Source organism: Simochromis diagramma, unplaced genomic scaffold, assembly GCF_900408965.1.
Source record: "Simochromis diagramma unplaced genomic scaffold, fSimDia1.1 OVJJ01000753.1, whole genome shotgun sequence".
Lineage (NCBI taxonomy): Eukaryota > Metazoa > Chordata > Actinopteri > Cichliformes > Cichlidae > Simochromis > Simochromis diagramma.
In genome coordinates this window covers 9,735,624-9,762,958 of record NW_024387523.1, presented here as the reverse complement: position 1 = coordinate 9,762,958, position 27,335 = coordinate 9,735,624, and the positions used below count along the sequence as shown (strand labels likewise).

The 27,335-nt window shown below is 40.5% G+C and overlaps 1 protein-coding gene across 2 annotated transcripts; it reads right to left on the bottom strand.

Annotated features, from left to right (window-relative positions):
* Positions 1–12: 12 nt before the first annotated feature.
* On the bottom strand, positions 13–25,501 carry rnf19a (ring finger protein 19A, RBR E3 ubiquitin protein ligase). Of its 2 annotated transcripts, none has more exons than XM_040021333.1 (10): positions 25,337–25,501; positions 9,714–10,590; positions 6,231–6,439; positions 5,932–6,076; positions 5,642–5,804; positions 5,241–5,355; positions 4,905–5,063; positions 3,923–4,142; positions 3,177–3,320; positions 13–3,052 (listed from the first exon to the last, which is right to left on the bottom strand). In XM_040021333.1, the coding sequence occupies exons 2-10, from the start codon at positions 10,319–10,321 to the stop codon at positions 2,266–2,268; spliced, it is 2,550 nt and encodes an 849-aa protein (XP_039877267.1). In that variant the 5' UTR covers positions 10,322–10,590; positions 25,337–25,501; the 3' UTR covers positions 13–2,265. The 2 variants fall into 2 exon arrangements, with proteins under 2 accessions (XP_039877267.1, XP_039877268.1); XM_040021334.1 differs by lacking the exon at positions 25,337–25,501 and adding an exon at positions 24,943–25,319.
* Positions 25,502–27,335: the final 1,834 nt, after the last annotated feature.

Genomic DNA, 27,335 nt, shown 5'->3' with positions numbered 1-27,335 from the left:
AAAACAATCACAGCAAGCTTGATTGTGAAGTTTATTAAACGATATGCATTTGCATGCACATTATAAAGCAAATAATTAGGTAATACATACTTTTTAAAATATCATAAGCTTATCTGACCCAATTAGAAAACACACCTGCCACTCGTCTCCAAATAATAAAACTTCGGAGGATCTATTTGACTCTGAAGTTGTATCATTTTCAGCAGCAGGTAGGTTACAAAACGGAGGGAATAACCTGCAGCTGGAGGCTTGTGAGGTTTACCAAAACATTTTATTTATTTATTTATTTTTAGCAGATAGCCAGCTCACCACGAGCTGCCTGACGTCACAGAGGAGCAATCTGTGGTCAGGCTGAAAATGTGCTCCAGCTGCTGAAAGCTACCGTAGCCTGTAGTGTCACTGTGCTCACGATACTCATGATGCCGACTACTTTGGATTAAAGGGATCTTATTGCCAACTTGTGCATGACATAAACTTTAAAAACTTTGGCTACTTCAGGGGAATATTAAAAACAAATAATCCTAACAACGATTTAAATTCAGATAAACATTTTGGTTGTGAGTACTGGGTTTAATCCAATATTTTATTGCTCTGATTGTCAATTTCTACGCACTAAAGTAGATTGCTTAAAAAAAATTATTCTGTCACTGTTGACGTGTCCACTGCAGCGGCCTGAGAGCGGCTCTTTGGTAGTTAACACCAGCTACTGCGACAGTCTGCATTAGCATTCTGGGAATGGTGTTTATCAAGTTTTGGTGCATTTTATGTGGCAAATATAATATCTCTATCATTTTTTTTGACATTTATCATTTGAAGAAACACACAGAGAACAAAAACAAAACACAATAAAACCCCTCCCCCGAAAGGCACTGTAGGTTCAATAATTATAAAATTATCTGCATTAATCATTTGCAAGGTCTTCAGAAACATCACAAGAACATGTTGTAGTTAAAATACACCCAAAGCTCTGAATAAAAAATAGCTTTTTGATTTATATGAGGGGAAAACAATTTAACATTACTACTGTACATTCGCTACTGAATACTGATTAAGATTTATGTGCTCGGATAAACTTCTGACTGCAACTTGCTGCGGTGTGCCTGACACGCTTGTTCTTACTGCGTGGGTACTTCTAGTAGTTCTAGTTTTAAAACAAGTCTGAAATGCTTGTTGAAATGTTGGGATCTGCTTTGTTTTGTTTACAAGGAACAGCTTAAAAATCCCTTTTCTTAAATACGCCGCACGATTCAATTCAAAGCTTGCAGTGAAGGTTTTTATATCTGCACAGGTGCAACCAAAACAACAACAAATAAAAAAGGAGAGATGAAGGGATGAGTATTTAAGTATTTCTGATATCACAGTTCCCACCCGCTTATAATAAACAGTTGGACCCAACACAGGGCTTCAACATTAAAACCAACTTTCCCAAAATGGAAAATAAAATAAGCAAACACATGACAGGAATCACGTTTTAAACAAAAAGCAAAGATAATATTTTTCTTATATATGATTGCAGACCATAAAATCTGCGGGTGAATAGCTGGTCCCTCTAAAGTGTAAATGCTTGGCAGACGCCTTCACGCTCCTCTCCGACTGTGGCGTTTCTCGCTGCCATTTAAAGAATTCACAGAAAGAGCTGGTGGTGGACCACAGCGGGGACACATCCCTCTGGTTTTTGCTCGTTTTTTTTTTTCTTTTTTGCTAACGTGCTCAAGGAGAAGTTGGTGTGGATTTTTTTCTTTATAGCAGCTCAGTTTTGTCAAGACATTTTATTTGCTCTTATCCGGCTTTTTCAGTTCTGCTTCTTTTCTTTTTTGGGGAGGGAAAGGGTCAAATCTGGTTTGTGGGATTTGGAAAACCCACCAGGACTGAAAAGAGTTTGCAGATCATCATGAAAGCTGGACCTTCTGCACCACCTGATAACTTGCTTTACACACCTGTCCCTGTACATGCAACTCTACTTACTATAGGCCTTGAAGCACCGCTGGGTGCTTTAACATCTCGCTTAGATGTCACACATCTGGTCATGTTCTTGTTGCTCCTGAAATCCATCCCTCTCTCTCCATCTCTGACTTAAACCTCAACCCTGACATTCAGATATTTCTAAAAAAAAATATATATAATTCATTTATAGCCTTAATCTTGATCACTAGCTTCCCAAGATGCATGGAGGGTAGGGACGGTGCCTGCATTTAACAGTGGCACTGGGTGATAAGGCTAACTGAGCTTGCTGTGTTTGTGCAGTATCATGCCTGAAGAGCTCCTTTAGATGTCAGTTTGTATACAGCGTTTTCTCGTTTGGTTTACAGGCTGCACAGCGCTGCAAATGGTCTCCTTCAAGCTCTCATCCTTCTCTGGCTCTGTGTCACCAACACTCTCCTCGCTGATGTACAGAAACGTCCCGCTACTTCCCTCTTTTGGCGAAGCAGGTGGAGATGAAGACAGCAGGCGGCAGGTGAAGGCTGAGTGGCTAATCTGAGGCGGGAAGTGCTCCAGGCGGTCGTGTTCCACCTCTGGCATGGGCGTGACGGTGACGTCACTGAAGGCGGTGATGGGATTATGAGGGTGGTCGTCCATCGGGGGAGAGCAGGGTGCAGGAGCCGGTCTCGAGGTCTCGGGGTCTGAGCAGCTGAGCTCAGATGAGAAGTGGCTACAGTGCGACTCGGCCACAGAGGGAAGGCTGCCGCTCAGGGACGGAGAATCGAACTCTGAGGAATTAGTGCTGCGCTGCTCCAGAAGCTGAGTGTCCATGTCCGCTTGCATCTCATTAACTTTTGCCTCTCCTTTGCTGATGCTGCTGGCTTTTTTCCAACGCTTGCCCTTGCTCGTTTTGACCCCAGAGGTGGAGGCGTCCTTTGACCACGGCGGGCAGGGGCAGGAGTGGTTGGCTTGCTGAACACAACGACAGGTGGAGGGACACGAGCACGTAGCTCCTTTCAGGCCGGCAGAGCTGCTACTACAGCTGGCTTCATCCAGGCTGCTGCTGGCGCTTCCGTGTCTCACCTTCTCCTGCTTAGACTCCACGTCTGCCTGCACCTCCAGACTGTTGTCTCTGCAAAATCAAATCACCTACATTTAACTTATTGGATCGTAGGGCAGCTGCCTACAAGTCTAACAAATCTAGGTCACCAAATTCCTACTGGAACAAGGAGGATGTGTATAATCTGAGTACTGACCTTTCCAGAGACATGTAGGCGTTGAGGATGGACCCCGCCATGGCTTTTGTGCTTGCGTTGTCGCTCATCGTCCCCAGACTGACTGTGGCAGACTCCCCACTAAGGCTGCAGCGTTCCTTCTGGACGTCGGCCTGGACTTCCATCCTGGAAAAGTAAAAGCAGTCAAAACAACTAGAAAGTCCAGTTGACAAGTGAGCAACAAGCCCATCGATGTAGTTTCAGTCCTAAAACATTTAACACTGATAAAATGGTCTAAGGAGCTTGGAAAGCTCTAAGCTACACAGACACTGATAACATTGTGCAACTGCACCATTTGCCACTCACATAGAAGTGCAAAATTTCTACGATGAAGAGAAAATAATACAAAGAAAAAAAAAGACTAACATGCTTTTTTCTTTTAAGTGATGAAAGTAAAGAATGACGTCTCATAGCTTTTATTTTGAGTGCACTGCTGAGTTAAAGAAAGGAGTTCAGGAAATTTAGGCAGTTAAGGGTTAATTTTAATTCATCTGTCTGTTTTCTTAACCCCTTATATTCAATTTAGGGTCACGAGAAGGGGAGCTGAACCCTATCACAGCTTTCATTAGCTGTCAGCAAGAAGTGGAGTCCATTAACAGGGCCAACAGACACCCATTCACAAGTATGACCAATTTAGAATAGCTACTGGATTTTCCCCTCAGACAGTGTTCTGTTTGGGCTCATCTGGGCGTGCTTATCACACAATCAGTCCAGTCCAGTCCATTTACCGGTTGTAGCAGCTGCCCGAGAGGCTTCCGGTGATGCTGGTCCCAGCGAGGGCTGTGGTGCTGGCATTGTCACTCATGTTATCCCGCTGGGTGGAACTTACGCCGCAGCGCTCCATGTTGCTTCCGCTCACACTGAGGCTCAGGCCCGTCAGACCACCGACACTCGCACCGTCGCCGAGGCTGGCGTTGTTGAGGCGAGTCTCCGCTACTGAGGTTGTGTCTGACCGGAGAAAAGGGGGACACAGTGTGAGCTTTTATTAGGCTACAGAATAGTTTGATGGACAAAACTAAAGCAACAATGTGGCTTTCTGATATAGTATTACTGTATCCTGTGACTATAAATGCCCAAAGAAGTGAAACTAATACAAATGGAGCATGGTCAGTAACGTCAAAGTGGACACACATAAGTAATAAACTCAGGAGTGAACTTGGTATGACTTTACCATGCATCCTAGAACAACACATCATTAAATTCTCATTGAAATCAAAAGGACATCATCACGTCTCACACCTTATGTTTCTGAAAAGGTCAAAGTCTTTGCTGTCGTCTGTACTAATAATTATGACTTTCATTGATGACAGAAGCTGCGAGAAACAACACGTCTCGCCGTCACGCAGAGCCCCTAGTTCATCACAATTGCTGATATCGTGCCAGTCATTTCACACAGTCACACGCCCTGAATACTTTTCTGCATCTTCCATCAACAGCCCTTTGAGTAATGAATGTCATGCACATAAAAACAAAGGCATGGCCAGATGTAAGAGTAATGACTGGTATGCATTCCTAACCGTGAGAACAAACTCATACAGTAATCTTTTCTATCAACCCTGCTAAATATTCAACCTGAAAATTGACCTAAGCTAAATGCAGAGCACCATGGTGCTTAAAACAACATTTTTAATTATTCATTAACGGATCATTATTGTCTGAACTGTGACTTTAAGTTCTTCCCATAGCCTGTGTACAGTATAAGACTCTCACCTGTGGCTGCAGCACCGTTGCCTATGTTGTCATTTTCATCGTCAAACTCAATTCGCACTCCTTTCCCATTGCCGGCAGAGACTCCACAACCTCCGCTCCGGCACAGGGAGATCGGGACAACACCGTAGACGTACGCAAGCATGATGGGAACGCCAATTCCTAAATAACACAACATGAACAAAAATTATTATGACTGACACTTAGGTAAGGTAAGCAGATTAACTAAGAAAATACTGGTGGGCGAAACATGTTTAAACTCAGTGTGTTGGTACAAGCAAGGCACAATATCAAGGCACAGATGGTGAAACAAAACAAAACAAAGACATTTTTCCTCACCAACAGTGACCGCGGCAACCACAGGAGACACGATCACAGACAACGTCACGCCGCCAGCTATCACCAGGTTCCTCTTGTGTTTGGAGATGTCTTTGCCTTCATAGCGAGTATGAATCTGATGGGAATAATTGTTCGGTAGGATTAACTTCACACGCTTTGCAGTAAAGCCACAAATGATGAACACACACCTCCTTTTGTCCCCACATCTCAAGGCTGACATTTGACAAACTTGTTACATGCAAGATACTGTACTAGGAACACAAAACTGGTACAAAAAAAACAAAAAACAAAAAAAACAGGCGTAACACAACCTCTCTGTACTAATCTGCAAGATCTTCACCACTTCTCACTTCTCTGAATAAACACATTTTGTACCCCTGTTGCCTGCTGGGAGCTCTCACCTTTCTGCCCACATAGACAGGGATGCCAATGATCATTGCAGGGATGGCGATGCCAGCAATAAGGGCGATACCCACAGGAGCGCCCACCAATGTGCCAAGCTGCCACAGGATCTTCTTCTTTCTGCTCCACGGCTTCTTCCCCCAGAAGGTGCAGCCCGATGGACTGGGAGGAGACGAGAGATAAAATAGTTTCACAGGGCTAAGACAAAAAGCGAGCTGTAAATATTAAGCTGTAAATATTAAAGGAAACCTAAAAAAATAAGAAAAGCAAAGGGCGGAGGAAGTCTTACCTTAAATAGTGCAGGTCAGAGATCTCCTTCATGCAAAGCCAACAGAACTCACAGCCGCAGACGGCGCAGGTCATGTGATTGCAGCTTCCGTCGTTCATCTTGATGATGTAGGCTGCACAGCGAGGGCATGGTTTGATGTCATCACCTGGTGCAGAATAAAACAGACTGAATATTGTGCTTAAAATGATAAAGCTTCTGTGCACTGTAAATTTATCACAAGTGTCCTTTAATGTGTAATGCCAAAGAACAGGTCAGGTTAATCTGGGAGCTTTGTATGGTAGCACCTATCTGTGGGCTACCTGCAGCGCCGCTCTCCTGGCTGTAGCTGAGTGAGGACGACCTGAAACTCCTCAGCCGGAAGTGTTGGGCCCTTTGCTGCCGTGCAGTGTCGCACGTCTGGTTGGGATGCCACAGCTGTTTGCAGTGGTAGCAGAACTCTGTCCCGCAGCCCTCACGCCCGCAGGTGATCTTTGGGCAGCTGGCACATCCAAATGCAATGACTGCATAACTAAAAAGAGAAATGATGGTAAATAAAATTTGGTGAGACAGAATGGACTTGCCGCTACAGGTATAATCAAATCTGGAGGATGGCATATCACCATAGCAACCTACATCAGTCATCACAGTGGCTTATTAGAGGGCTTTTTTTGTGGCAGGAATGTTTTCTTTTTATAAATGAGCACATAAAACTTGACAAAGTGACACCATAAAAGCCCGTTGCTGCAGCAGTCATTTATATCCCATCACAACTGCTGTTTTAAATAACCTGCTTTTATATCAGTGACAAGAATATTATGAATGGTAGTGACTGTTTCCCCCAAGCTTGCTGACTCAAAGCCCCCCTCGTGTCCCTCCAGGGGTGAGACATGGGGGATGGTTTCTGTGTTAGATACCGCAGCAGATATGACAGCTTCATTTAAACTCAGAGGCATTCAGGATCCTGCATGATAGTTATCACGGGGATGTGAGGAAAAGCAAAAACAGTGCGACAGCAAGCAGCTTGTAAGGAACTCTTAGTTGCTCCACTCAAACCCTGATCATCTTCCACATTTCTAAATGTGATTGTGTGAGGAGAACATGGAGGACGAGCCTCTTGCTCAGTTTAGGATGAATTCCCAAGAAAAAAAAATAAAAAACTCAATCTAAGTAAACAGACGCTGCAGCACCGCCTGACATACACAGCTGTGAGTCAAGAGCTTTGTTAACATGAGATAAGCATTTAATCTAATATAGCCGTTAACATCAGCTGACAGCAAGGGAGCAACAGCAACTGCAGCTGGAAACTTAAAGAGGCACGCTATTTGGTGGGAATCGATGGGATTTATAAGTTAGCGAACGAAGCAAAATAATAAGTTTGGAAGACAAGTTAGTCATACTAAACCTTAAGGCTAACCTTACAAAAGGTAGATTAGAGTTATCTTAAATGCAAAGTTATATAATTACATCTAACATTTCTTCAAGGTCAGTGGAGGAAGGAGGAAGTTAAAAAAGAAATACAAAAAAATAGAAGCAGTAGAGTAAATATATAAAACTATTCATCACATGTCAAGTTTCTGATGAAAGAAATGAAAGTGAATGTAAGCATTAACAGATAAACTCTGTTATCCTCTTATTGACACATTTGACAAGCAGCAGTAGAAGCTGAATGTGAACATGTACTTAAACAAAACAGCCAGTCTGCACAGCTTCCAGAGAGTCTCCACTAACACCTCGGTGAGGTGAACTGATGGCATGTTGTAAAAAGTGGTAAAATATTGCCAAATGGCCTTTTGGTATTATCCCCATCTTGTTTTCCTCACATACATTTTACTGTCAGACCATAATTCAACCAGTTTTAACTGGTAGTGTAACACCTACAGTGATATACTTGGGCTCTACTTTTAAAAGAAACCCCAAGTTTGCCCAAAATAGAAAAACTGTTTCGGTTATGCTTGCATGTAACTAAATAGGACACCATCCGAAACTGAGCAAAACTTCACTGCATAAGGATGATTCATCTGTTTATTTAAGGAATAATGAGGACTCAAATTTGACAAACTTCACAGTTGAGCTGACCAACAGAGCCCAGTAATTTGCACAATTATACAACAATAAAGACTGAGAGCATTAACCAGCGAGGAGTGTGGCAGCAAGCCAGAGTCGAGCTGTTTGTAGCTGAGTTGCAACAAACTCATGAAAGAGCCATTATTCCAGCAGACAAGGGTCAGCACTGTTGATGCAAGACAGTCATGAGAGTGAGTGAAGGGTGAAACCATTTCTGAAGCAGACAAGAACAACAGAGCTGAACTGATCATGGCTGACTGGAGCGAAAATATAAAAAAACAAAGCAAAAAACAACAAAACAGTGCAGCCAGCACCTGGAGCAAAACCAAATACACACTGATGTAAGGGTACATTAGCAGTACACGTATGCTGTGTGCATGGAGGCAGTCACGGCCTAATGGTGCAATGAGAAGCAAGAGACGTATGGAGGTCAGTTCAGGACCCTGTGAGCAAACTATTGAGTCCCTCCCGGCTCTAAACATACAAGACCCTGAACTGACCTTAACCCAGTACTGCCTCTGACATATGAGAGAGAAAAAAAGAAAGATTTCCAACTGCAAGAAACAGCAGTTTATTAACATTTTTAGGAGGTTTGCAGAGCTCGTTTTTACCCCAAACCAGCAACTTGCAATACTTGCAAATTTTTTCCAACTTTAATAATTGAAATAGGGTTTTTGTTTTGTCTTTTTTCATTCAGCTTATAACTTGTTATTTTAGGTTAAATAACTTTTCGCCTTATTTTAAGATTATTATCACTGAAGGGTGTGTTATGCTTTCCTTTATTTTCTGTCACATGATGCTGAATGTTTATACTAAAACACTGCCATAATTTCAGATAATCTGGTCCGCGTATATAAAAACCTTTATACTACTCAAAATGCTTGTTGTGTGGTGGGTCTTCTAGTCTGATGTCAGCTGATCATGAATCTCCTTATATGGTCATTTAAGGAACAGCTACACTGATGGGAGGCGGGGCTTAGAAGCACAAGGTTACAAGCTAGCCAAGTACAGCCAATCAGGAGAAAGAAGGACTTAATTGTACAGAAGCTAAAACGGCGTGTTATTGGCCAGTAGAGGACATACAGTGCACAGGCCAGTGAAGAACAAGTAAAATACACCTGATCCAACCATAAATTAGTTCATGTATTGTTCAGACTGTTATACATGCTCCTTCATTTGTGGTTATGTACTGAATATTTGCTCATTTACAACCTATTTGCAGTCTGAACACAGCGGGCATCATCATAAACTGACTGCTCGCTGCTTTTGACTGACAGAATAAATGCGGCTATTATTGCTACGGGTTATTTTTAGCCGAGACATCAATGCAGAAGCTGGAGTAAACTTCACAGGGTCAGATTACAGTCTTGAAATTTCCTTGATCTTCTGCCTTAGTGTGTTATTTTAGGAGTTGAGCACTGGTTTAATCAAAGTTACAGAAGATCAGGCACATCTCAGGTAATTAAAACTAAGATTTTGGCCCATACGAATTTGCAGGTTTTTTAGGATAATATCACAGGCTTAAAATTTTGGAAGCTGTCTGAAATTTACACGTGCCTTGTTGTAATTAGTGCTGCAAATCTCAACTTTCCTTCCTACTTTTCAGTTACATTTGAATGTAAATCTAAAAGCCTTCATTTCCCAAGTTTTTGCCTTGTGTATCATGTTTGAACTACACCAACTAGTCCTGTGTGTTATTCACTCAGGGGGCCATCTAATCCCTCAGCTGTGGTTCTTACCCGCAGTCAGGGGCTGGGCACCAGCGGCAGTCAGGTTCAGCCACCAGCCACCTCCTCAGCATGAACTCCTCGTACTTGTCCATGAGGGCTCGGTCTCCCAGGATCATCCTGATGTCATGGGGGTTGAAGCGCTCAGCACACTCGGGGCAGCTGATGTTGACTCGTGACTCTGAGATCTCGATGCGCAGATACTGTCGCAAGCAGTCTGCGCAGGAGCGGTGGTGGCAGGTCATGATGTCTGGGAAGTGATCGCGTGCGTGGCGCAGTAGGCACAAAGGGCACTCCAGCAGCTCTGACGAAGACCCTGGCACTGAAGAAGTTGATGCTACATCTAATGGAGAGTTGGTTGCAGTTTTATCCTGCAAAGTCTCTACCTGTGCAGTTTCGAGGCTGACGACACCATCCACCCCAACTTCAGCTTGCAGAGCCTTCGCCTTGCGCTTGGGGTCACGTTCGGGCCGGCGTCGACGCCCAAAGATTGCATGGAGAGAAAGACGGCGCTTCTTGGGAGTCTTTCTAACTGTGGGGAGGCTAACAGAGGAGCCAGCAGAGTGAAGATCTCGCTCTGAGCCTGTGCTGCCATGATGCTGCTGGTGCAGGCTGCTCATCACGCCAAACTGGGCGCCACTGGTGCTGTGACCAGCAATTACCACATTGGGATCGGGGATTAGAGATGGTACGGAGAAGGAAGACGGAAAGAGGGACTAGGGTTTAAGGAAGATGCTCAGGAAATAGACTGCTATCTAGGACATGGTGGCAGGAACCTGGTTTAGGAGGTGTGCAGGTGTGTGAGATGATCTGCCCTTGTTTTAAGTCACACCAGTTTAAGGGGTTCCTTTATGGCTAAGATGAACAAGTTCAGATGTAGGCCACAAACCTGAGGAAAAAAGAGAGAGAGGAAAATATCAGGTGCTGTGCTGAAGTCAAATGCATTAATTTTTAATTATCTGCTGCAAAAACAGAACCACTTGGCTGCAAAACGAGGCAACACTATTTCAAGATGCAAAACAACCAACCAACTAAAGAGAATCTTAAAAGCAAGACAGCCAGTGAGGCTGTTCACTGGCCTCTGTGTTAAAGCGTGACCACTTCTTTGACGTTTAAGAGTTTTCTGGCAGACTGCAGGCATTTTCTCAGGCGTGTCTTCTGTGCCTCTGAGTGTGTGCATGCTATTATTCTCACATAGCTGCATGCTTTCCCTCGAGTGTGCATTAGTCAAGTGTAGGCAAAACAAGACAAATCCTGTGTTTCCACCATAGATCTCAAAAGCAGCCACAGCTGTGCCTGTAGTTCTCTGCAGCCTCACCTTGCCTTAAGTACTTTCACTGCTTGTTTGCACAACTTAAGCATAGCTCTTCACCTGTAAAAGTAGCGTGAAAACGCACTTGTGGTGGATGTGAAGGAGACAGGTTTAAGGGTCAAAATAACAGGCATAACAGAGGCGAGTCTTAAATTTCATTGACTAATCCAATCTAGCAAATGAGATCAAAAATGCTTCATGAAGTTCTTTTAATCCTAACCACCTTCCACCTGACCTGGCCTATTTTTTCCAATCCATCCAAAACACACATTATCATTTTAAATGTTGTTGACTATGAATGATGTGTTGCATGTCCTTCTTTAATAGAGAAACGGTACATTTGATCTGTTCTTGCATTTGTCAGTTTCCCCTGGAGTACACAACATTTTGACCTAACACAAAATTTACCGTGATTGTTTTGCTTTCAGCAAAATGTGCACGCTCTTCTAAACACAATTTTGTTTCCACACCTTTATCTTCTCGCAGTATTTAAAAAAATAAATACATAAATAAATAAATAAATAAACAGAATCACAGAAATCAACGCTTTCCAAGTTTGCCCTCACTTGACATGTCCTATATAACTGTGCTCATGTTTGTATCATGAATTGCAAAGTATTGTAAAAACCCTAAAGCAATATAAAGGACAAAAGGGATTTCTACTGGCTGCTGCAGGCTGCAAACTTGTGTTTGCCATTAGGGACTAATTTCAGGAAAATTCCAGCGGGAGCCAAAAGGTGACTAATTAACAAGCCTGTTGCAAATCTAAACTGGGACAAAGCAACCATATGCACTCTCGTAACCTACAAACCTCAGTCTGACTGGCTGCTGTTTTTCCACCTTTAAGTACCATGGCACGTAGGCCGAAGTCAGCGTCAACTACTTTAATGTTGGGGAAGGCTAAAAAAAAAAAAACGTCTTTAGTTGCAGAGCCTGAAACCAGATTCAGTTCGGCACCTAATAATAACATACACTCAACTAAATTAATGTAACATTTTAACACTTTCAGTGAATCTGGTTAGTGGTTTGATCACGAGCTTGAAGCATTTTAAAAAGGCCATTAAAAGATTATAAATGCAATAAAATTCAGAAATGCGGTCTTTCAGGTGCTCACACTCAGCTCTGACTGACAACACCCAATAAAATCTGCAAACATCCAAAAAAAAAAAAAAGATGCTTGGATCAAATGACTCTTGATCCCAAACTGCCATTTTTATCTCCCAGTTTAGCAGCAGGCAGGTTCAAAAAGAAAAAAAAAAAAACAACTCAAATGCATCCCAGTAGCCTTTTGATGCTGACTGAAACTAAATTCGGCTGACTTTTTGCACATCTACAAGCTCTAAATACAGCCAGTAGTCTGCAGACAGTGTCACGGCATAAGAGTCCCATCTCTTCAGAGACAAATATCCTGAAACGCACGTATGAACATGACAGATGTATGCAATACACTGGCAAACGCACATCTGACAACACATAATGTATTAAACCAGATGCAGGACTGTATCTGTATTACTGTTGGGACAAAACTGATAAGTACCTACCATTAGCATATGCCCTCATACCTAATGGCTACAATGCAAATGTTATTATAATATAAAAGACTTTAATTATGGTTAATAGCTGCCAGTTTTATTTACACAGCCCTTCACCTGCAGTTAGATGCTCCTTGCACATTCCCAGTTGTGTCATTAACATAATGAATCATGTAAATAAGGATAACCCTTACTGCATAAACGTTCATATATATTAATGATAAGCTGCTCCTTCTCACACACACAGCAAGGGGGAAGTTACTTTGATGTTTCCGTTGTTGGGAAGCTTTTACTGCATTACTGTAATATAAAGTGTTGCCATCAACTCAATGAATAGTATTTTATTTCACTTATCTCTTGGCAGCTCTACATATGTGTGTGTGCGTGTGTGTGTGCATGCGTGTGTGTTGAAGAGGAGAAACTATGACCGTAAATGACAGCAGTATGCCGCAGTCTAAAGACATAAAAATCTAACAGATAAACACCAATAAATATTTAACTTTTCATTGTTTTTATCTGAAGTCTGTTGCCATTTGTTAGTTTAATAAGTAGAGTTATATATGTTTATCTGATGTACAAGTTTATTACACCAATCAAGAAACTGGCTGGCAACCCTTTGGCAACCTCCGGTCATTAGGGAAAAATGTGTAGTGGTTGCTGGAGCTTGCTGGGTGAAATTGGCTGCAAAGAGGGTGCTGCCTCTGGTTATTGCTTTGGATGCTCGCACATTGCTGTGGTCACCTGCAGTTTGCATGAAAGATGTCAACTTATCTGCAGACACCCACAAGCTAAACAAGGTGTGGTAGTGAGACAAAACGTTTACTTTCAAAGTAAAAGTTGTGCCCTCCCACTGAAACCAACATGTATCAAAAACAGTGCAACTTTTACTTTAAGTTTAACTGTAGCCTTTACTGGTTTGCAATGCACTCTTCAGAGTTTCACTATTGCTTGGTGAATATTTCCCAGCTGGGACTGCTCTCCAGGCCTACATAAATGGGGCTTTACTAACTTAGTATTTACTTACTAATAATTACTAACTTTTGACTCATGACTGGTGGTTGCCAACTGGTCTCTAGACCTGTGTGACTGGAGCCTTCAGTTTACGTGCACATCAGCTGTACTGATGTGTGAAATCCCCCACAAACGATAGTTTTCTCAGCACTAAAATCCACACAACAATATTTGTGTAATGGTGGGCTCAATCTTTTCACTGAAATCCATGTGGAATCATCAAGATTTGGTATAAAATAACCGGTCTCAACAAATTCATCACTGGAGCCTTTTAGAAATAGAAATGTTGAATTGGTCCAGCCTTAAATGTTAACAACTGTTGTCATCATATGACACAAAATATAGAAGTATTTCTTTCTGTTTTAACCACTTGGTTGAGGTCAATAATTAAACTTTATATTTGTTAAGTACAGCACTTCAGGTTGCTAGGAAGAAATTACAACAAACAGACAGTGTGCAGAAGACTAGACGTTTCCAGCCGACATTTTTTCTTGACTTTACCTCATAAGTATTTTTAATGTTACGTTAAGCTGTGCATTTAACTGTCACATAAAGATAAAGGAGAAAAAGCGTGCCAACCATAATTGCATCTCATTAGGCTGTAGCATTGCAGCCAAAGAATGAAAGTTGTAAAGAAGAATACACCTTAACTGGTGACTCCATTTTTTTTTTTTTTTACTTTCTTTAAATAAGAGATTCTGTATTTGAAATTTAAACTATGAAAAGCTGCTGTGTGCAAGGTGACACATGCACAGTGTGTCACTGACTAACAAAAGCAGTAAATCTTCCATATATTAGACTAGGGACCCTGAAGGCAAGTTATCATACAGCAGGCGAACCGCAACATGGGAAGCACAAGTGTAGGTGATGCCTGAATCCTGCAGTCCTACATTATAACACAATGTAATGACACACCAGGCGAAGTAACCAAGACATGGAGCAAGAGGAAATTTTTACCAAGACAGAAGAGCAATTTCAAGCAAACCACAAGTCAATGTGAAATTACACCCTCAGGCATAATTAAACTGGAAAATCCTTCCTCTTCTATGTGCCAAGCCTGAGCGGGACTTTCCATGTGACTTAGGTCAGTATGCACGATTGTGCGAGCACACGCACATGCATGTATTCAGGTTTTGTGGCTCTGGGGCAATCACATGCAAGCGAGGTTTACACACTGGGATGGTGTCCCAGTTCTTGAGACAACCTCAGGGTAAAAATCCTATTGAGATAGAATAAATGCTTTCAGTCTTCAGTCAACTCTTAAAGGAAATCGCCAAGTTCGCATCAGCTCATGCAGTGTTATGACTACCATCGTGAGATGATTTAATCCCATGGTTTTCAAATGAAGATGCAGGTCAGTGTAAGGCCACATAGTTGCCTTTCATTTGGAGCCACACTATAATTTGTGTGTCAAAATGAAGAAGGGGAAATAGCAGTAAAAAGTGTCACTTGGCGTTACCGCGGTAATGGTTTTAACACGTAAAGCTCTTGAGACCAGAGCAATAACATGTTGGCTGCTGAGCTGCAATAAAGGAAATAAATCCAGGTTTCTCTTGCCTGTAATTTTGCAAAGAGACAATTAGGTGCACAGCCAAACTGCAATGGAACATTTTACGCTGTTGCCCTGTGAGTGCATGCTGGCACATCAAGCCTCAATTTCATAAATACTTTTGGTCATTTTTGAACTATTAATAAGTTATAAACAGAACCCCTGGCCCTCGCCCAAACAAACATCCTTTTCCAACCATTTCCAGTACCATCATTACAAAGTGTTTCTTCCACTTCCAAAGGTAAACAAGTCCATCAGCTTAAAAAAAAAAGCATCTAACAGTCAACATGTCGCTGATGATGATTCCATTTATTTAATACCATGCGCTGACCCGAAAAATCACCCTGATCTATTCAGCGGTAAGGTCACACCAGTGGAACACTTCATCCCCTCGAATCCAATCAAAATGTCACCACTGGTTTTACAGACATGTGGACAAGCTCTAATCTAATGTACATATTAACGGATATTAAATGTTTTCCATATGATATAATATTTTTATTCCAAAAGTAGCTCTTAAACTCAGTTAAAGTGAAAACAACAGGACACATATCAACCTCACCAGAGACCCAATGATACAATATTATCACATTTAACACACAGCAGAATATGCATTTTAGACTGAATTTTGATATTAGCATTGGAATAATATTTTCATGTATTGCAAGTTATCACCTTTTATCAACTTCAATTTATGTCCTTGGAGTTAAAGTTTGTCATTATCTGTTTTATGTAATAAGAAAGTCCAGCGTCTCTTGTGTCTCTTTCTTCAGTAGCTCTTATTGCTGTAATATTGCTTTGTGAAAAAGACAGAATGACAAACGGCTTCACTAATAACAGTCATAAGCATTGCCTGCGCCTGACAAACCGAAGTGTTTGTATTACAGTCTGGACTACTGTAGTACTGCAGGTATTTTGAATGTGACACACTTGACTTATAGATTTTGGGTCATAAGCTGCTTATACAGACTTGGACTGCACTGATTCAATATTTGAATCCAATATCAGACTCACGAAACTAGATCAGATATCAGTGACAATGAAACAATACACAGGACAACCCTTTCTAGGTAGTTAGTACGACATTTTCTCTGCATTTCAGTATAAGCCTTGCTCAGAAGTTTTTACTGCACTTACAGTAACATAACTTATTGCTGTCAACTTGATTTATTTATTATTCCACTTGGTCACATGAGTGCCACTCAACAAGCTGTATACTGCATACAAGAAGAGCCATAATGCTTTATTTATGACACCATGATCTGTTTGTGTAGATAACAAAAGAAAAGGGGAAGAAAAAAAAAAAACATGAGATGTGGACTGGTACATATATAGCACGGTTCTACTCAATTTGGGCACTCAAAGAGCTTTCTGCTACAAGCCTCATTCACCAAATCTCACACACATTCATACTATACTACACTATACTCTACTGTATCTAAGCACTTATACCCAACATTCAGATACACTCACACACCAACATTTTGCTCAAGGGTACCCATAGGCAGGATGTGCCAGGGATCGATGCACCGATCTTCCAATTGGTAGAGGACGCGCTCTACCACCTGAGTAACAGCCCCGACCTCAAAGATTTAAAAATAAATAAATACATACAGCATGAAAAGCGCAGACAGTGGACAATGCTGATGGACCAACAACAGGACAAGCGACAGACCGGTCCACAGACCGGTTGCACCACATAGTTTTGACACACTGCAGGTGAATGGGCAGTTCAAAGCTGCCCACAAACTGCCTGCTCACTGCCATCGTTGAACCATAATTACCCCAAAGGAGGTGCACTCAGACTCGGAGAGGAATTTTGTCACTTATTTTACTAATAAATAACAATTTAGCTAATATTTGGGGCACATAAATCTGTAATGTTTGCTGATGGACAGCACAATAGACACTATAATAGAAATACTGTGTTGATTAAACTGGCATTTATATATCTGTTTCACTGAGTGCCTAGCTGAATTCTCTCACCTCCAACCCAGAGTCACACACCCTTCATAATGAACCAGAAAACATTTGTTTTGTGCCTTGGGAATCTAGGCTAACATAATTACGGTCCTGTACTTTAAACGGCTAAGCTGTCAACCCAGATGTGGCATTTCCTGTATCATGAATTGGCCAGTTTTTGTTTTTATAATCTACTTTTTCTATTTTTGAACCGAACCCAGTCCGTCACATTTCGGCTCTCATCATCTGACGCACGTCTCATGTTGATTTAAAATAGTTTGCACTTGACTATGGGTGCTTTTTCGGTAATGTGATAGCATTATGACGAAAATCTTTGGCGGTGAGTTTGGTGAGTCTACATTTAGGTAAAGATGATGCAAGCTCCCTGGGATATTGATAAAAATACTTTTACCATCCCAGACTGGAAATATGTGGCTCTGAATGTTCCTCAGAAAAGTGTTTATCACGTACGCCAACTTCTGGTTACATTCCAGCTTGAGGACAGATTTCCTGATCATGACAATGCATTCAAAGTTCATGGCGTGGGGCCAGGGGACAGCCCAGAGACTAGATGACAAACGCTATAGAAAATCTATTTTTTGTTTTACATAGCTGTGTTTACATATCACACCAAGAAGAAATAATTTAACTTTTGTACAGCTGTCACTGCTTCTATCCACAGGATCAGACGCATGGAAGCAAATTCAAACTGGTTATTGTTCAATTTCCCCGCACTCATAAGGTGTAGGCCAACTTTCTCTCAGCTGGACATCGAAATAAACCTGAAGGGTAATGACTCTATTGAGCCCATTATTTGCCAGACAAATATAATAATAATGTCTGACATTAAACAGAGAGTGGGGACAGGCTGTACATGAGCGAATGCCTCTGATGCTGCACTATTTACTAAACAGAGTCACAGGCAACAGGGCGAGGTACTTTTCCACTGTATCTGCTACACAGTGATGAGACAACAGCTTCTTTTGAAGTGCAATGATTGCGTAGCAAAACTCTATCATGTCATTATGACATTCATCTTCATGTATCACCATGGAGACAGCAGGGAAATATGACTTTCTACCACCTGGGACAGGGAGTGCTGATATCATTTTCCTATTTCACAAAGGGATATCTATTCATCTCTGTGAGCTTCAAACAAAGATAAACGAGAAAAATGAACCATTTAAATTTCACAAGTCAAGACACAAAAGACATAACTATTTGCAAAGCTACATTATAAACAAACTTTTTTTTAATAATAATAATAATAATAAATTTTATTTATGAGCGCCTTTCAAATCACCCAAGGACACTTTACAATAGGATAAAACACTTAGTAAAACAATGGCAGAATAAGAACAATAAAATAAAAGCATAAGATAAAATGAACAAACAGTGGATTCACAGTGAATATGCAGATTTGAACAGATGAGTTTTGAGTTGGGATTTAAACTGGGGGAGAGAACCAATATTTCTTATTTCAGGGGGCAGAGAGTTCCACAGCCTGGGAGCAGAGCAGCTGAAAGCTCTGCTTCCCATGGTGGTGAGGCGGAAGGAAGGTACAGTAAGCTGGATAGAAGAAGAAGAACGAAGTGAACGGGCAGAACAAGTGGTGGTTAACAGGTCAGAAAGGTAAGAAGGAGCGAGGTTATGAATGGCCTTGAAGGTGAGCAGAAGAAGTTTGAAAATTATCCGGAATTTCACAGGGAGCCAGTGAAGTTCCTGAAGAACAGGGGTGATGTGCTGGTAGGAGGGGGTTCTGGTGATAATGCGAGCAGCAGAGTTCTGAACCAGTTGAAGCTTATGGAGGGATTTTTGGGGGAGACCATGCAGAATACGGGAGGTAACAAGACTATGTACAAGAATGGACGTAGACTGGGTGGAAAGAGAAGGAAGCAATCTGTTAATGTTACGTAGATGGAAGTAGGCCGAACGGGTGAGATTATTGATGTGAGATTTATAGGAAAGTGAACTGTCTAGGATGACACCAAGGCTCTTAACCTGAGGAGAGGGGAAGACTGTGGAGTTATCGATGGTGAGTGAGAAATGGTTTGCCTTCAAAAGGTTGGATTTGGTGCCAATAAGGAGGATCTCAGTTTTATCCTCATTGAGCTTTAGAAAATTAGAGGTAAACCAGGATTTTAACTCGGATAGACATTCTGTAAGGGAAGAAGGTGGGAGGGAGGAATCAGGTTTGCAAGAGAGATATAACTGGGTGTCATCAGCAAAACAGTGAAACTGAAGATCAAATTTGCGGAAGATGGTACCTAGAGGGAGGATGTATATTATAAAGAGAAGAGGGCCTAAAACTGAGCCTTGGGGTACACCAGAGGTGACGGGGAATAGACGAGAGCGGAATGATCTTAGTTGAATAAACTGGGAGCGGTCGAGGAGATATGATTGAAACCAGACGAGGGGTGTGTCAGAGATGCCGAGAGAGGAAAGTCTGCTTAGAAGGACAGAGTGAGAAATGGTGTCAAAGGCTGAGCTCAGATCTAGACATTCTAATTTTAAGCTAACATTTTAAGCTCTACATGCCAACACATTGTAATATAAACACAGAAAATAATAAGGCTGTGTTATAAAGAATGGACATTAGACACTCTGAGTGAGCTCTGCTTCATCCAACCATAAACGGGAAATAATGAAACCAACCACGGAGCTGTTGTGCATCGAGCTTTGCGTCAGCACGGTTAATGCCATATACCGACTGAAATCTTAAGCATTTCCAAACAGAGCTGAGAGCAAATTGCTCTCTCTGCAGCACAGCAGGGTTGTGAACTCTGCCATCATAACCACAGGGTTGTTGAAGAACTTTCCAGGCCTAAACTCCCCTCCGATCAGGCTTATGGTTAATTTACAGTGCTATGGTTGTGTCTCTTTGTGGAGGTATTTGTCTACAGAGGGCCTGTGGAGAGGGGTTTTCACCCTTAGCAAGCATGCCCTCGTCCAATCCTCCATTAAGCATCAGGGAAATATGTATTTTAAAGACGTTAAAAGGTTTGTGTTAAAAGCCTGAACGAACAGAACCAAATAAAGTTTTAAAAGTAATAAAATAAAGAAATAACCAAGTAAATCTTGTAACCTAACAACATTTACTTTAGTTGGATGTTGACAATGCCCATCTTTGGCTTTATGCCGCTGCTTTTCATTTCACACAAACAAAACTGAAATTATGCCTGCCAGAGCCTGCCATGTAGCCAACGCCGCTGTCAGCATTTATACTTATGCATGGTTTGCCCGCACTGCCGCAAAACACTGGTTAGCAGTGGGATATCTCTACTCGAGGTGATCCTTTCTCTTCCAGTCAATTAGAAAAATGGCAGAAGAAGAAACAATGCAATCAATCAAAAGGATATAAATACCATCACGAATGCCAAGTTGCTTGGTGATTTCTATCCAGACGCTCTGAAAATTCAAGTGTTAACTTCCAATAACGTTTGTGAAATTTGTGGTTACTTTCACAACTGACTGGCTATGGCAATGCATGTCTGTGTCACTGGATGCTGTGTACACTTCAGTTTCCAACATGACATATACTCCAAAGTAGGGCTGCCACGATTAGTCGACTAGTCACGATTACGTCGACTATTAAAATCGTCGACGACTAATTTAATAGTCGACGCGTCGTTTGAAGCTTTGTAAGATCCCAAAAGATGCAGGAATAAGTAGTAGGATTTAAGAGTGTAATAACAGACTGAAACAGGAGATGGAAGCACTGCATGTACAAGGATGCAAGCTGCCGTTAAACCCCGAAGAAGAAGAAGCTGTGTCCCAGAATTCATAGCGCGGCCCAGCGCATTTGTCAACAATGGTGGCAGCTAGTTAGTTTTAGTATTACTCTTATTATTCTTTTTGGGTCACAAAATAAAATTTAACATATTTTCAGGCGAGAATGTAGCTGTGTAAACCTCAAATATCTGCTCAGTTTATCAAGACACCACATATTTTCAAAAGCCCTCCGACATTTTCTGAGACGTCTGTTACCCACTAGCTCGATAGCTAGCCGGGGTTCAAGGCTCACTCGAGCCTGTGAGAACACCGGACTCCCGGCAAATCGTTTTCAAACCCACCGCCGTCTTTCGCTACTCAGGTTAAACATTTAATATAAGTCACTTAGATAACTTAAAAATGTTATTGTTTGGCTTTTTTTTTTTTAGTATTTTATTTGTTCCTGAGTAAATCGGTTTGGCTGAGAAATAAAGTTATAGTTTTTACACAGCTGAATAAACGTCAAGCAGACAACTGATTATCAGAAGTGTGAGATGCTCGAGAGTATACTCCGGTGTCCTGTTATATTTTAGATAGCAAGGAGCAGATGGCTGAGTTTATTAAACTCCACCGAAACAATCTGGAGATGTCATTAAAATTTAATAAACTATCATCTTGTCTTTATTTTTAGTTAGCGCATACCTTAAACACTTCAAGCTGTAAGCTAATGATAGTTATATAAGAGCAGATGCATGCTGGTGCAATAAGCTGTATGTTTTACATCCAATGGATGCATGATCTGATTATTCGACTAATCGTAGAAATAATCAGTGACTAGTCGACTGTCAAAATAATCGTTTGTGGCAGCCCTACTCCAAAGTAACCACATTACCAGACAGATACAGACACATGAGCTACGACAGACGCCAAATGTTCAGCGAGCAGATTTTTCAAGAGATCACTGTAACAAACGTGATACTTGCATTCAGTTTTAGTCTCCAGTTAACAAAGAAACCAATTCGCGTTTTGTACCTCACTCCTTAGCTGGTGTTTGAGGGCTAGTGGACATTTGATGCTCTGACTGCCTAAGTAACTCTCTAATCTATCAGCCTGTCACATGTCAATCAATTATATCCATACCATCTCTTAGTTTGGACGGGGACACACCACCTTTACGTGGCCAGCTGTTATTTCACTGGTTGTCACCTGAAATCGCTGAATATCATTATCCGCGTCATTTCTGGTTGCTGCTAGTCACATCCTGTGTCGCCGCCCCTTTAATTCTCAAATATGAAGCCGCAGTTAAATATCACCCAGGTCTTTATTTTAGAAAGTACAAAAATATTTTACAGTGCTCAAAACTGACACAGTGGTGTTTGACTTATGCAAATATTTAACAAGAAAACAGCTGTTATTATACTTAGCAACCAGAGAGGAAAAAGAAATACAAACTTTAAAATAAACCTACTTCAAATGAATGGCTGTGTTCTTCTATAGTTGAGTCACACTCTCTTAGGAAATACAGCATATTTACTAGATGCAAGTCATGTTCTTCCCTTTCTTTGCTGATGCATTACCATCATTACGGGTCAGTGGATTTGTATAAAGCCATTGGCAGGGCATGTATTGTGCCACAATGTGACCATGATTGGAAGCAGAAAGGAAACTTTTCAAGGGAAAAATAAATAACTATATAAATAAGAAAAAAAAAACCTCCTTGTGCTGAATTCACTAGACCGGTGATGCTTTCCTAAAGTGTTTGGCATACGTAGGTCGATATTTAGGATTTCAATTTTTGGTCCACTGTTAATTACTAATTTATAGTTCAATAACGACTTGTTGTCTGAAATCCAGTTATTCATTCAGTCTTAACTGTCCTGCTCTTCTTCCTCCAAGAATACCACAGAAGCTCATGTACCCTCTAAATCATCTGAGTTAACAGCAAAGTTGGTGATGAAGACATAATGCCAGCCTGATGTAAACATTACAAAGCCAAAGTCTTACAGCAAGTGAAAGGGCAAACACAGATGTCATGAATGATGTCAAGAGATTCCCAGGAACGAAAGTCATATTTTTTGGGGGCCAACACTCATTACTTTAGGGCAGAACAGGAGACATTAGGGGAATCCACTCCTTCAGTTCTCCACATTGTGCATCTCATCATCAATACATAACATAACAGTCCCTCCACTGTCCGCTAAAGACTTTTCACTATAAACAGCAGGAAGCAGATTGGTGAATTTATGGGGGGCGGGGGACAGCACTAGCTATTTCTGTTCTACAATGAAGGAGGAAAGAAACCCCCACAAACAACGACTCACAATTCACCAGCAGAGATGAGGCTCACTGTGCAATATATGCCATGGACACACTGATTTGACAGCCTCTAAATTTATTTGGCTGAAATTCTACTGCCAAAGTCTACTAAAGCTACAGTAGAAGGGATATAACAGAACTAAGCTGAAGATTAAAATATGCCCTGCTTTAAGACCAGGGTGAGTTTTATGCGCATTTACTACGATATTCTTCAGAAGTCTATTTTATGTTATCTGGATTCCTGGTTACATAATCATAAACACAAAGATAAAGCTGTAATATAACCTATTACTGTTCCCACATAACAAAAGACTCACATTTTAATCATTTGTCACAAGGAGAAAACCCTAAAAACCCTATTAACCCTATTTGACAGTAAAAAAAAAAAAAAAAAAAAAAAAAGATGTTTAAATATTCTCTGTCAGTTCCCAGCACATACTTATTTGCTAGTTCATTCAACAAGCCACAGAAAAAGTCAACATACGTGTATCATTCTAATAAGATAAGAGGGAATACTGCAATAGAGCAAATGTTGCTTCAGCTCAAGGGTCTTCTGTGGCTCAGCCACAGGGTACTAATAAAATAAAATAAAACCAAGAAGCTTTGAAGGCGTTTCATTTCAGCAGATTTGACAATTTGAGACTAGTCATCAGCTGAAACCAGTTCTTGTTTTCTGTCCCCAAACTTGGTTAGCTGCAAATAAAAGTTAAATGTATTATATCATAAAAGTACAAGAAGAACATTTTAACCTACTTTTTAGAAACCACCAATACACCTGTCAAGGGTTTTACCTAGCTAAGAATGTACTTTTTATTAAAGGCAAGGCATGCGAGGACACAATGAGTCGGTGTCACCTTACCTGACAGAAACCTAAGGTGTTCTGATCATGTAATAAGGAAAAATGCAAATCACGCTTGAGTAAATAAAGTTCTCTGATGAATTTCCACGAGGGGCTGACCTCTATTAGTCATCTCTTTATTTATTTATACATTTTTTAAAAACAGATTTTCTCATCCGAAAATAGCAGGTGCATAAGATATGTGTAATATTTCTTTTAAAACAAATTCCTAGTTTCAAGAGATGTAAACAATAACATATATTTATGTGTAACATGGCAGTAGTACTACAGCAACAAAAAAGCTGACTAACCAAGTCACTTGTGCCGCTGAAAGAATAGTAAAGTTTGAGTTTCTACATTAAAACACCGAACTGACCAAGTTTTCCTAAAGCTACAGCACAAATGGTTTGGTTCTGTGTAAAAATCCCAAATCTGGAATTAATTCTGTTCAAGTGAAATGCTACAGGGAATCAAGAGCAAGCAAAAGCACCGTGACTCACTGACGGAAAGCCCCAGTGAAGATGCCCTGAATTTATTTAACATGCATGCTTTAAAAGTCAGCACCGCCATCGAGGAAGGACTGAGCAACTGATATGCTACTACTAATTAAAACAGTGATACAAAGCGACAGCAGTAAACAATGTACAGAAGTATCTGTATTGAGATCATAATGTAATAGTTAAATTGATTTTACATGCAGGTTACTTAGTGTAAAATCATTAACCTTCCCCCACACCCCCCAAAACAGAGAAGTAAACCGTCTTCACTTATAGATATATATACATACATACATACACACATACATACATACATGTATACTATATAGGCTAATATATATGTATACATAAATGTCTAACAAAACACAAAAACAGAAGAACTTTGGCTAAAGTTGCATATTTTCCGAAAGTTCAACTGTGGCCACGGCTTTTAGAGCCCTTAACTAAAAGCTGGAAAGACCCAGCTCTGTCAATTTATTTTAAAAGTAGTAAAAACGTTCATGCATGAGATACCTTACTCGTCGTGTGGAGCTCAGCGCAGAAACGATCTAATTTTGTTTACAATTTCCACTTGGCTAACCAGGGTTAGCCTGCTAGCTACGGGTGGCTAGTGACTTAACTTTAATCGCCCAAAGAGTTGCTGAGCAGCTGAGCCGAAGCCAAATGCTCACTCACTAACAAATACTTCAAGTGGGTGGTTTATATAAGCACCCCTTCGCGCTCATAAACCTTTATTTGGTGTCGGATAAAGGTTTCTGTCGACCAACACTTTAACAAGGAAATTTTACAAGCTAACAAAGCTAAAAAAAAAAAAAAAAAATTTGCTAGCATCCCAGCAGCCTCGAAGAGAAGGAAGTTCTGATCTTACAAAAGCTCAGCTGGTTCGAGCTACGAGGTGAAAACTTACCGTCGTACAACCTCCCCCTGATTTTCCTTTACTTCACAGCTGAAGTGTACACCGTTGTCTCCATTTCGCAGGAAGCAGTACCTGAAAATGTGTAGCAGCAGAAAAAACCTGGCAGGACAGCCGAGGTACATTCCCCGAGTCTGATTACCGCGGTCAAGTTAAACACCAAAATAAAACAACATTCAAACTTCCGATATGTAATATGATAATTTCACAATAAATGCTTTTCACGATAAAGGCTTTTCTAATAAGCGGTGGAAGAACCGATGTAAAGCAATACATATATATATATATATATATATATATATATATATATATATATATATATATATATATATATATATATATATATATATGTATATATACATATATATATATATATATATATATATACATATGTATGTATACATATATACACATGCAGCTGCTCCTCTGCACATGTCCAAACTATCTCAGTCTACCGTAAGTGTCCACACTTGTCTCTATATGTGATCCAGCAGGAGATATCAAACCTACAGGGAATGATCAAACGTTAGCCTTTTCTTTGGGGTTTTGTTTGTCTCAATAATTCACTATCTTTACTCTTTGCAGCTTCACTGTCTCACTCTCATTCACACACATAAATGGAAGTGAGAACACTTACATCCTCGTTCAAATCTTTAGCAATTCAGTTTCTTCTTGTTTTCTAAAGTCTACAATTTATAATAGCTTTTTAATAGGTTGCAGCAGAGTAGGACAAACTGCATTCTGCATTATGTTCGACACACAATACAGAAAAGTGCATGAAATAAACATTTGTCATACAAAATTATTGATGATTATCTTTCAAATGAAAGTGTTATTTAATTTGGATGAATTTTGTATTTGTTTGTTTGGGGTTGTTTTGTTTTGTTTTTTTGTTTTTTTTGCAGTGTCTGTCTACCATTTAATGTGTGTATCTTATCTCTCCCAAATTGTCTAAAGTTTCTTTAATTTGTAAAACTTACAAATGGCAGAAGATGACACTTTTATCTTGTCAGATGCTTTTTAAATAAGCTGCCATCTAAAAATAAAGAATTTTGTTTAAAAAGGCTAAACATATTAAGAATTTGGATTAATTTGTGCTAAAATGTTATTTTCTGATAAGCTCTTATGAGTAAAATAACATATTATTTGCAAATCCAAATAAAATCACCTGGACAATTTTACCACCTTTAACATTTTACTCTTACTTTTTTACCTACTTTTACTTTTCCCGGACGAAGCTTTTATTTGTGAAATAACTCACTGAGTTAGAAAACTTCTTCCTTGTTGCAGCTGATGACTTGACACGTTGACCATGCCTGTGTTTACGTAGCAGAGGAAACACTGTCCCCCTGCGGACATTGCTGAGTAGTTTTGTAACACACCCACAACTCCAGCATTCAACTTCTTTTTATGAGTCATCCTAATCGAAAAATAACACTGACTGTATTTTTGCCATGACCACTAACAAGTCTTAACCCAAATATTTGGTGGTCGACTACACGGAGAACACTTTTATGTGTCTGGTCTCAACACCAGGACTTTCCTTTACATCTGCTGTACTGTGGGGGAAAAAGAAAGAAAGAAGGGAACGTCACTGCAATAGTAGTTTTTTAAAAATGTTGTCTTAAGAACAACTTTCTTCTTCTCAAAGCAAGCTGATATTTGTTATTTGTTGATAAGTAACATGTCTTAACATGACCATGACTGCCCAACTTTAAAAAGTTCACTAAAGTTTGTGACGGTGTGCAGACGGTGTACATCACAGTAACTATATAAATTGAAATTCTGTGGTCCTCTATCTGATCCCTCATTCCCTCAGAAACAAACAAACAAAAAGCCAGTTGAACCATTAGCTTTGACAAACCTGCTACAGGTGAAAAGGGAAATGTGAACCTCTGTAACATTAGAAATGCTTCATTTGACCCCTTTGCTTACTTTGACTAACAAGAATCAGGTTACCCAAGTGTACTTTGTCCTCCTGGGAGTTTTGTTT